At 38.6% G+C, this 10,828-nt stretch overlaps 2 protein-coding genes across 2 annotated transcripts; one reads left to right on the top strand and one right to left on the bottom strand.

The window, feature by feature from the left end:
- Positions 1–574: 574 nt before the first annotated feature.
- On the bottom strand, positions 575–4,313 carry LOC135615962 (uncharacterized). The gene is made up of 4 exons (XM_065115086.1): positions 3,885–4,313; positions 3,498–3,578; positions 2,491–2,630; positions 575–1,004 (listed from the first exon to the last, which is right to left on the bottom strand). The coding sequence occupies exons 1-4, from the start codon at positions 4,209–4,211 to the stop codon at positions 749–751; spliced, it is 804 nt and encodes a 267-aa protein (XP_064971158.1). The 5' UTR covers positions 4,212–4,313; the 3' UTR covers positions 575–748.
- A 3,406-nt stretch (positions 4,314–7,719) lies between these two features.
- On the top strand, positions 7,720–9,902 carry LOC135615960 (RING-H2 finger protein ATL46-like). The gene is made up of 2 exons (XM_065115083.1): positions 7,720–8,064; positions 8,190–9,902. Exon 2 carries the CDS (start codon positions 8,206–8,208, stop codon positions 9,355–9,357), a length of 1,152 nt encoding a protein of 383 aa, XP_064971155.1. The 5' UTR covers positions 7,720–8,064; positions 8,190–8,205; the 3' UTR covers positions 9,358–9,902.
- The last annotated feature ends 926 nt before the right edge of the window (positions 9,903–10,828 follow it).

Genomic DNA, 10,828 nt, shown 5'->3' with positions numbered 1-10,828 from the left:
TTTTTTTACTTTGATGATTAACCTTGACCATCAAATCCAAATCAATGATTTTGAATGATATATATATATATATATATATATATATATATATATATATATATATATATATACAGTCTAATGATGTGTTTGAATGTTAATGAAGTAATTATTTTTATCAATCGAAAATCAAAACTAGAATCAATTATTGGAATTGTTGGAATCCAATTCTAGAACCCGATCAAAACCACCTGAAATCGATTTAATTTCGATTTCAAATTTTGCAAAACCAAAATCAACATCGAAGGTTATTTGATTTCTTCTTCTAACTTCGATTTTATTTTCAGATTCAATGATTTCTACCAACATCTTTTCAATGTGGAATGGGAAATTCAAACATCTATCACTGATCATTGGGAAGAGCTCCTGTTCACCACATAAATGTACGAAAAGATACGAGTCCAATTACAAAAATCAACAACGATACTACCGACGTTGTAATGTCCGGACCATTTGGATCCACCATTAGCTCTGTGAAAAATCAATTACAAAGGATAAATATGCTAATAATTGCCAAGTGCCACCTCCTGCTACGATGTGAAAAAAGGACAATCTTATTCCTGAGATCAACCAACCTTCCAATCCTCCACCATCAATCTTATTTATTATACAGTAGCAGCAAAACAAGATATATCCTGTATAGTTCTAGTTTTGATGCTTTCAAAATCCTCATGGCTTCTTCCTGGTTGTGAATGTTGAGCTGATGCGGCCACTATAGTGGCAGTTGAGCTGCTGTGTCGATGTAGTCTCTCTGGTTCATTGACAGTAAACACAAGGCATGTGGGAGAAAGAAGTAGAGAGCCAGGAAAACAAGAACCCCGAGATCTGCTTCTTCCCCTACCGCTGGTTGGGGAGGGTTTCGCCAGTATATTTGACTGACACACCAAGTGCAGTACAAGGTCGCGATGATCAGGACAAGTCTCAAGGATTGATCTGATCTCTTGATGATGGATTTTCCATTTTTCAGTCTGCAAAGCAAACAACAAGACCCATTGTGGTGTAAATGATGAATAATTGTACAAGAAACAAAGTAATAGGGACTTAATTCAGTAACAATAACAATCAACAATCCAGGAGAGAATTCCCATTTACTGGAAAAAGGATTTTCTCAACTCAGATTCTTTTCTTTACTCATTGTCTTTGTATCTTATAGAACACTATTCATTTCTCGCATTTGACAGATTCAAATGGAAAGCTGAAGGCCGTGGAATGTGTTTGTGGTCACAGAGGATTGGACATTATGCTTGACCATGAAGCTGGATGGATAGATAACAGTATTGCATCATGGTCAACCAATAGCCAGTATGTTCAAGAAAATGTAATAGACTGGAAATTCCAGTTATTAGTTATCTGCAAATGGCATTGAATTTTCTTCAATAGAAACTAATAAAGTCAGAAGTAACCACAGGAGAATCATTTCATACATTCAACATAATCCTAATCTCTTCTGTAAAGGCCCTAGATGCCTTGAAGATTTTTGTCAAGCCCATAGGACCAATAAAGAAAGGAGACAAACTGAGATTATTCAATTCAGAAGCATTAGTTGCTCAAACAAACCAAAAAATAGAGTGTCATCTGAATTTTGAAACTAGCAGTGGCACCTAGTAAGCCAGATTCATAAGGATCACGAAACAGATACATGGAGTTTCCATCAAAAAGACAAAGTGAATGTGCAGAGAGCAATATTGTATTTCAGTGGTCTAATAACTCTAAACTTAATCACATATGTTTAGTATTCTTCAGAGGTACTTGTGTTTAAAACTTTGCATATACACTGTCCAAATTTGGTATCTGAAGTGGCAATTTCTTTTTCATGACATATTAATGCAAACATAAAGTGTTGCCTTTGTTGTTTGAAATTTTTGAATGTGACAATGTGTAGAATTGCAGGAATTTATTGCTTATTTTTTTGTACTCTTGAGAACACATCAAATGTCAAGTACGTACCATATCAATGCTCGTCCATTTCACGCCAAGCTACCTTTTAATTTCCTTAGTGCTAGATCTTGTAATCTTGGACTAACTTTTCTATGCAAGTGATTCATGGTTCAATCGGGGCGTCTTCTTGACTATGAATAAGCATCAAAACGACAGGGAGAAAGTGCTAACATGGTAGTGTATTGCACGTGCTCATGTATTTTGCTTTATTCCGCATGATGAATAAAATGCTACCATGAAATGTTGTCGGACAAACTCATCAAGCCAAACTTCCAACTGGCCACGTCCAATTTGCTACTAGAGTTCAAGATGCCTTAGCAATCAGTCAAAGGATGATGGGCCTACTGGATTACCTGAAAATTGCTGTGAACCACCATCACTGGTTTCATGAAGTGCAGAAACAAATAATTGCACAAACAATCATCCAATTACAATCCTAAAATTAACTTAGAATGCAGTCCTTTGATCTAGGTATAAGCTCTATGACTTCAAATATATAGTCCTCTTAATAATTACCTGTTGATATACACAAAGCCCACAAACAAAGAAGTGCATAAGAGTCCAACCACGACTACAGCATCTGGATTGATAGGAGCTGAGTTCTTCCACCAGCCTGTGCTCAATATCCAGGTATACATTGTTGAATGGCCATTCTCCTGTGAAGATGATAAGTAACACAGTCAGCAAACCTAGTTTAAATAATTTAAAGGTTGTCACTTGTATAGGGGAAAGTAAACAAAACTTATAAGAATGATAAAGCTTATTTCAGACTCAAATTCTTTCAAATATAGATTTTCCCGAGATGTAGCTTTTTGTTTTTGCCAGTACAATTGATTGAGCATTACAGGCACAAATCAATTTAGAAAGAGTCAGTTTAAGTTTGTGTTGTTCATGCCCCTTCAAAATGGTTCTTGACAACAACTCTACATGCACATGGGACCACAAGATTTTGATGAAGATAACTAAATACATCTGAAGATGCAAGAGTGCAAAGTAACACTCAAAGTTCTATTTACAGGAGGAGGCACAAATGTGATCGGTCTAAAAGTGTATAATATTGAACATCATTTGACTTATATGTCAACAATAGTTGTGGGCAAATTATATAATGGATTCTGTAAACAATAATAGTTGAACTCAAATTTTGTACAGTAAAGCATTGACTGCCAAAATCAGCTGATCCAGAACATAACAATGTCTCTGATCCAAACGAGTGTAAAGTACTCCATTACTAATTACTGTAAGGTGGCTCTAAATGTTTACACCATCAATAATGCAATCACTAGGCAGTTTTGCTGGAATATTTTCTTTCTTACGCTGACTCAAATGCAGTGCTGAAATGATCATATACTATAAAGAATCTGGAGAAAAAATCCTCTGAGAAAAGGAAAACTATCGACCTAAAATATGTAGCATGAGATCGATTTATACCTGCAAGATCATGTATTTCTCGAGATCGTCCCACTAATTAAGGATCCAAAAAGGAAGCACTACGCTAAATTCGAAAGAAGTATAATGCTCACCTCGAACAAGTGATCCAAGAAGAAATGCGACAGGGAACCAGCCGATAACAACAAGAAGCACTGCATCTTGCTCAACGAGACCTGAGTTCATCCAAATCCAATTCAATTCGATCCTAATAATTGACGAAGCAAGTAATTGTTGGCAAGCACAAGTTGCAACCCCATCAAAAACTCACGCATGAAAAAACAAAATAAAGGAAGAAAACTACCAGATCGAACTCATCTGATCAGAACAACAAATCTAAACAAGAAGCATGTTTTCTCAAGATTTAAGCTCCACGAAGTCTTGATAGATGCAAAAAATCGAGTGTTTTTTTGGGGGAGAAAAAAGAAAGAAAGAAAACGACGCAGCAGGAGCGAAGTCGGAGAAGTGACAAGAGAACTGACCCCGGAGGCGGGATCGAGGATGCCTTTGCGAAGGAGGAGAGCGGAGAGCCAGGCATAGAAGTAGGAGAGGGGGAGACCGAGCAGCATGGGGTAGTAGAAGGGGTGGTGGACAAGGTCCATCGCAAGGGACCCGAGGGAGTGGCCGAGGCCGGAAGAGAAGGAGATGCAGGAGGCGAGCCATTCGGCAAAGGAGCCAAGGTCGGGGCCGAGGAAGGCGTTGGCGGCGTAGACAACGCAGTGGTGCGGCCCGAAGCGGCCTCGGGAGAGGCGCATCAGCCCTGCCCCAACCCCCATCGCGTACATCGTGTGCGCCCCCGGCCCCGGCATCCTCTCTCTCTCTCTCTTTCTCTCTCTCTCTCTCTCGCCCTCCTCCTTCACTTTCGCCCCTCCGCGCCTGTCTCCCTCTCTCGCCCCCTCTCCCTCGGTGCCGACGGCCGCGATGGCTATGGCTTTAAAGACAGAAACACTCTTCTTACCTGTTCGACTGGCACTCGAATTGCCTACCTGCATTGTGATTGGATTTATTAACATGGCCCACGACAAAGTTTTTGGGGCCACATTTGCAGGGTAATGAAAAGGAAGGTAAGAAACAGGGCTAGAAAGAAGCATTTTTGTTTAAGGTATTCAAGTCATATAAATGGGAAAAAAAAGAAGTTGATATTGTTGACCAACACCCATTAGCCTAAAACTGATGTATTAAAATTTGTGGATTGAAAATTGATTTTTTTTGGGGATAAGTTGTAAAAAAAAACCATAATAATTTGCATATTACACTGTTTAAATTACGGATGTTTGATATCAATCCATACAAATAAATTTATTTGCACAATAATCATTAAAATTTTGATTTATTCTATAGTTTGATTCAAATATAACTCATGTAAAACTAGAACAATAGAGATGTCAGAATGTATAACATAAAAAACACAGACATTTAAAATCAAATAATATGATAGTGGCAATTATAGAGAAAATATAAATATAAAATCAAGAAAAATTTAAAAAAATAAAGAATATACATTTAAGATAATACATATGATGATAACATATAAAAAATAGCAAATTAAAGAGCAGAAGAGAATATGCTTACAACATGCACACAGCCTATGAGTGCTAGTTCAAGAGTAGAGCCCCAGTTAACTCTCAGTAATGGAGGTCAAGCTTAAGCACCACATGTTATCCAGTAACACACTTGCTATTGATGCCTGGAGCAGATCACATCATGTCCCAGTTCAAGATTCATCCCTGTATAGAGTTTGAAGACAACAAAAAGTAGACTTCAAAGCTCATATTATACATGCATGTTACTCCAACAGTCAGATAAAACACAAATTTATGCAGGACATTGTGTTCATGAGACTAAAACTTCTGCTCCTTGCTATTTGCATGCCAAAACTTACAGCAACTCTTACTTTTTCTTCAGTGTCTGTCAAATGGGACATGCCTATGTAATATAATATGCATATCCAGCTCATGTTTGTTCTTTGGTCACAGTCAGTCAATCTGTTTCCATCTTGTCCTCTTTCATAAAAATATTTACTGCACATCTCTACTCTTCACTAAATGATTATAGGAATAAATGTTATACTTTGTTGTCGATGAGTTGATGCATTGAGAAGCTGAACCTATTGACCTTGTTACATATTTGTGACAGAAGTGATGATGGAGACCCTTAAATACCACCATTTGGATTTGTCAGTAAGACATTCATATTTAAAACAGAGTTCTTCCATAATTTTATACTCAACCTGAAAGTGTGCACTTCTTGGTAATTTGTAGTTGTTCAACCAGTAGCTGCAATATGACATCAATTTCATTTAGATGATTTTTTTTAAACCTTTTTATTATTATGAGTTACTGTGACACTTCAATTTAATTCTATAATAGAAATGAGTTAGGGTTAATATTAATTTATAAGAGTCCGATGGATATATTATTTTTAACCTTAACTTAAGTATTTTGATTGATAATATCGATCGATCAAAATTAAAAAAATTAGTTATATCATCACCCAAACGGTCGAATCATTATAGAATGAGTAAAAAATGACATATAAAATTATAGAATACATAATTAGTATTAAGCTATGCCTCACATGTATCACAATTATGTGGAGCCTTTATAAGATTAAGTCCTTAAGTGGAACAGATTATAATCCCTTAATTCAATCCTAGTTAAGAAGTAGAGTAAAACTATCATCGACTTATAAAAATCTAATATATTTAATATTATTAATTTCAACTTTAACATTTTAGTTAATGATTTTAACCGAACAAAATTAATATATCAATTATCTTATCATATCTTATTGCTAAATCTGTTATTTGTCTTCACATAAACTTACTTTTTTTCAAAGAAAATATTTAAAAGTTATTTTGGAGTAAGTATTGAAATATATAGAGTGATTTTTTCAGAGAATATCCATATTTTAGGTATGATACTCTATCTTTTATTTTTTTTTCTAAGCAATACATTTAATTAAAAAATTAAAATACGTCTAAACGAATTTCGCCTGTTTTTTTACTAGTTTTCAGTCATTTTACAAGTTTATAATATTTTTCAATAGTATTTATGGTATTTTATTAATACATTAAAAATATATGTAAATGTTATCAAAAAATGACACCCTCTTTGATTATATTTTTTAAGTATATAGAGAGTTTGATTGAGATTAAAAATTATTTAGATTATTTATAATAATTTTAAAATAAATTTTAAAATATTATAACATATTAAAAACATTATAGCAGACCAAAATACTGCAACAAGTAAAAAAGTTTTGAGAGACAGTTTAAATATTTTTTAAATTAGAGATAATATTTAATAAAAAATTAAAAATATCGATTAGGCAATATTTAATATATATGTATTAAAAAAAATCGCTCATATATATATATGTATATATAATACAAAATATTACTGTAGCAAAAGGGCACTGCTAACTTTGGAGTATTTCTCGGAGAGACAAAGCCTCTCTTCTTTTCAGGTCACCACTGTAGCTAACTATTCCTTGCACAGAAAAAGGAACCCTTGTCTTTTCAGCTTCTTTCTGGAGCAAAGGCATATCATCCATCTCCTATTAGCAATTGACGATCGAGCTATATGATGGATTAATTCCCCAACATCTATTTCGAGACTTGTGTGCCAGATTTCTGTGTTGGCATTTTCCACATTTATGTGTTCCTGTAGTGCTAAACCAATTGCTGGCAAATTAAAATCTCTGACATCTTTAAGGTACTGTTTGTGGTACATTTTCATGCATTTATTTTGATTTTTCAGTTGTTAATATCAGAATTCCAAAAGAAATAGACTGCAAGTATTTTCCTCATTTCTTTCTAGAACATCTTATGCTAGATTTTACTTTTATCAGTAAGATTTGATGTCTAAATAATTGATCAGTTAGATTTCTTTTTCTTTTATTCTGAACTGAGGAGAGGATATCAATCCGATCGATATAAGTGATAGGTAGATAATTTTACTTGTAGAAAATGCTTCTCAATTACTTGGCCAACAACTGTACCTTCAGCCACAAATCCTACTTTCTTCCTTAGGCAGCTGAGATGAGATGGTTTTGAAACTGGTGAATCTAAATTCTATCCCATCCATGGTGGCATCAGCTTGCAGACATTTTACCTCTCTCCAGCAGATGGGTCAAGAACATGAGAATAATGGTGGATCAGCATTTGATGATGTCCACAAAAATGATTTGCACCAGAGAGTGTTTTGGAAGCTAGAGGAGAAGGGTGAAGCTAATGGGACAAGGGTAGTCTGATAAGTAGCGCAGGGGTTATGAGGTGTAGAACCGAAGGCTTTTTAGTGGACAAGACTGCTTTTTGTTCTCATCTAATTTCAACTACAAAACCCACCACCATGGCCATGGGTGTGCACATTCGTTCTTTCTATCTTTCTTTCTTTCTTTCTTTCTTTAACAAATGGTACGTCTGTGTTGGCACATGAACAAGAAGAAGAAGGAGAAGGGTAGCTGAGAGTAGATCCAGAGAGCTAACACCAAACCCATCAAATCCAAGGAATATCCACCGCTGAGGTGGAGAACACTCCCGAGAACAGGCAAGTGGAGGTCTTCGTTCCTCTTCCATGCTGCTCCTGGGGAAGGGAGGCACCCATGGTGAGGGTTTGGGTCTGTAGTTGTGAGCACCCAACCTTTCCTCTTCGGTTTCTGGTATGTGATCTTGTTGTGAGCTTGAACCTTCGAGATGCTCTCCCTTCCTCGTTGATGACTTGCAAGTGATCTGGAGTTGGACTAGTCGTGATTTTGTCTTCAGATGACTTGGGTTTTTGTCTCAGATCACCAAGGAAGGAGATGGCTTGGCTTCTCTCCCATGGCAAGAACAGGCACGGAGCTCATCCTCCTCCTGGTCTTAGCATCTTGAGAAGGGACTCATTCCCATTCCCGTCATCCCAAGCTCCGCCAACAGCATCCTCCGCAAGCAGCAGGATAAGCCCAGCAGCCCTCTTCACCATAGTCATTCTCGCACTCATCTTCTTCGTCTCCGGCCTCCTCCATCTCTTGGTGAGGTTCCTCATCAGGAAGCGCCCTTCCTCCGCCGCCACCTCATCTTCCCCGCACTCCAATGCGCGCCGCCGCGCCGCCGATCTCTCCGGTGGCTCCGGTTCCCTCCAACGCCAGCTCCAGCAGCTGTTCCACCTCCATGACTCCGGCCTGGACCAGGCCTTCATCGACGCGCTACCGCTGTTCCTCTACAAGGAGATCCTTGGCTCCAAGGACCCGTTCGACTGCGCTGTCTGCTTATCCGAGTTCGCCCCGGAAGACAAGCTCCGACTGTTGCCGGGGTGCGGCCACGCATTCCACCTCAACTGCATCGACGCGTGGCTGCTCTCCAACTCCACCTGCCCGCTCTGCCGGGGAGCCATATTCCTGCAGGGGCTGACGGTGGAGAATCCCATGTTTGATCTCGACGACCCGAGGGAGGACGAGGGGGAGGAGGAGGGATTCTCGGCTCCCCGGGATGCCGACGGAGATGACATTGCGGCGGAGAAGAGGGTGTTCCCTGTGAGGCTGGGTAAGTTCAAGAACCTGAGTGATGGAGACCTCAGCGTCGATGTCGACATCGACGTCAATGATGATGGCATCGGCATCGACGTCGAGAGCGTGAGGAGAGAAGTGGGGGAGACCAGCAGCAGCAATTTGGATGCCAGGCGCTGCTTCTCCATGGGCTCGTATCAGTATGTGGTCGCTGACTCCAACCTCCAAGTGACTCTTTCTGGCACCGCAAGGAACGGAGACGACAGAGGAACAGGGTACAGTGGGGAAGCTGTGAGCAATGAGGGGATGAGGTTGGGCGTTGGCTACAGAGATGAGAGCTTCTCTGTGTCGAAGATCTGGCAATGGTCTGAGAGGAGGGGCAAGTTTCCTCCTCCATGTGCAGATGCTGCTGCTGGTGCTTTTGATGGGGGCTTGCCATGGCTATGGCCAGATTTGGAGGATGCATGAAGCATGGCTCCTTCAAGACCATCTCTCTCTTGCTTCTCTTCCATTTCATCTCTTGCAAATCTTGGTGTGTTCCTTCGACATGCACCTGATTCATTCCACTGCTGATGTTAGAAGGTACGTTCGGGAGATAGTTGACGAGTAGAAGATCCAAGAAACACACATCAAGCATCTACTTGCCCTGTGTTGTGCTTTCACATGTTCTGATGAAGATTTAGACGGGCATTGCCTTCAGTTTCAGCTCAGAAGAGAACAAGAAAATTATCATCTACTTGCCTTGAGCTTTCCTATGTTTCAAGCTTCAACTAGGAAGTCAGAGAGCACTGACAGGGCCCAACCTGTGGAGAAAACTTGATGTCATCTTGTGATCCTGTAGCTTCCCAATCCCCTGAAAGTTCCAAAGATGCTTAGTCATAAACCTCAGCTTAGGATATCCAAAGGTCTTCTACTGTAAGTTGGTCATTTATGAGATAGTTCTTGTTGTCTCTGCTTATAGGATGATGGGGAGTGGATTCTGTTGATGAGAGCAGCATCTGCGCATTTGGCCACTGCTATAGCCCTCTGGCTTTGTGTTGAGTACAGGCTTTGGAAGACACTGAAAACAGCTGTTCCTGTCAATAACCTTTGCTGTGTGGAAAAGGTCACATGGAGCAAAGCCACACTCTGAGTATTATATATATATATATATATATATATATATATATATATTGTTTTGGTACTTTGTATATCTAAGCAAAACATTTCTTGTATAAGGCTTGAAAGACTAAATTCTATGGTTTGATTTCTACTGGCAAACATGAATTCTACATCAATTGTGCTTAACATCTGGCTTTCAGGGGGTGTTCCCTTCTAGTTCTTTCAAAATGTTAAACAAAAATGATTGTGCTTGACATCAGAAGAATAATAACATCTATTCCATCAAAGAAAATGAAGATGTAGTATAACAGCAAACATTTAATTTCTATGAATAAATACAGCTTTCATCATGATCTGCAGAAATACACATTGTTATCTGTGGCAGTAGTATGTCTAAAGGACTGCCCATCATGGGTCACATTGTGAGAGAAAAGAAAGACCAAGTTTTTTTGAACTTGGATCTGTACAACTTGCTAAGTTAGTTTACTGTCACAGTGGCAGAGAGGCAAAATCATTATACAAGCCAGTGAATGCATTAATTCTAATGAATGACCATGTGGTTTTGTACTGAGGATGACATGGTGCTCCCTTGGAATTTAGTCTTTATTCCTATTCATTACCCAACTTCAATTAACCAGCACCATAGCATAACTTGGAAATAAGCAAACACATTTGGTACAAGATTTTCCACCAAATTATACAGATTTTGTACAACTGATGCAGGTCTTCAACCTCAGACTTCAGGAGACATTGTAGCCATTAGATGGCTGAAAGAACTAGTTTTCCAAGTTGTAGCCTAAGATCATCTAACATAATATCTATAAATCTGTGACTTGTT

This window comes from Musa acuminata, chromosome BXJ2-6 (assembly GCF_036884655.1).
Source record: "Musa acuminata AAA Group cultivar baxijiao chromosome BXJ2-6, Cavendish_Baxijiao_AAA, whole genome shotgun sequence".
In the NCBI taxonomy this organism is placed as follows: domain Eukaryota; kingdom Viridiplantae; phylum Streptophyta; class Magnoliopsida; order Zingiberales; family Musaceae; genus Musa; species Musa acuminata.
Note: the sequence above shows the minus strand (reverse complement) of the source record. Positions and strands in the feature narration are given on the sequence as shown.

Coding starts and splice junctions, on each gene's coding strand:
- LOC135615962 (XM_065115086.1), bottom strand. CDS start 4,211: ATGCCGGGGCCGGGGGCGCACACGATGTACGCGATGGGGGTTGGGGCA. Junction 3,579..3,884: donor TCCTCGATCCCGCCTCCGGG/GTCAGTTCTCTT, acceptor GGATGAACTCAG/GTCTCGTTGAGCAAGATGCA. Junction 1,005..2,490: donor GGCTTTGTGTATATCAACAG/GTAATTATTAAG, acceptor TTTGCTTTGCAG/ACTGAAAAATGGAAAATCCA.
- LOC135615960 (XM_065115083.1), top strand. CDS start 8,206: ATGGCTTGGCTTCTCTCCCATGGCAAGAACAGGCACGGAGCTCATCCT.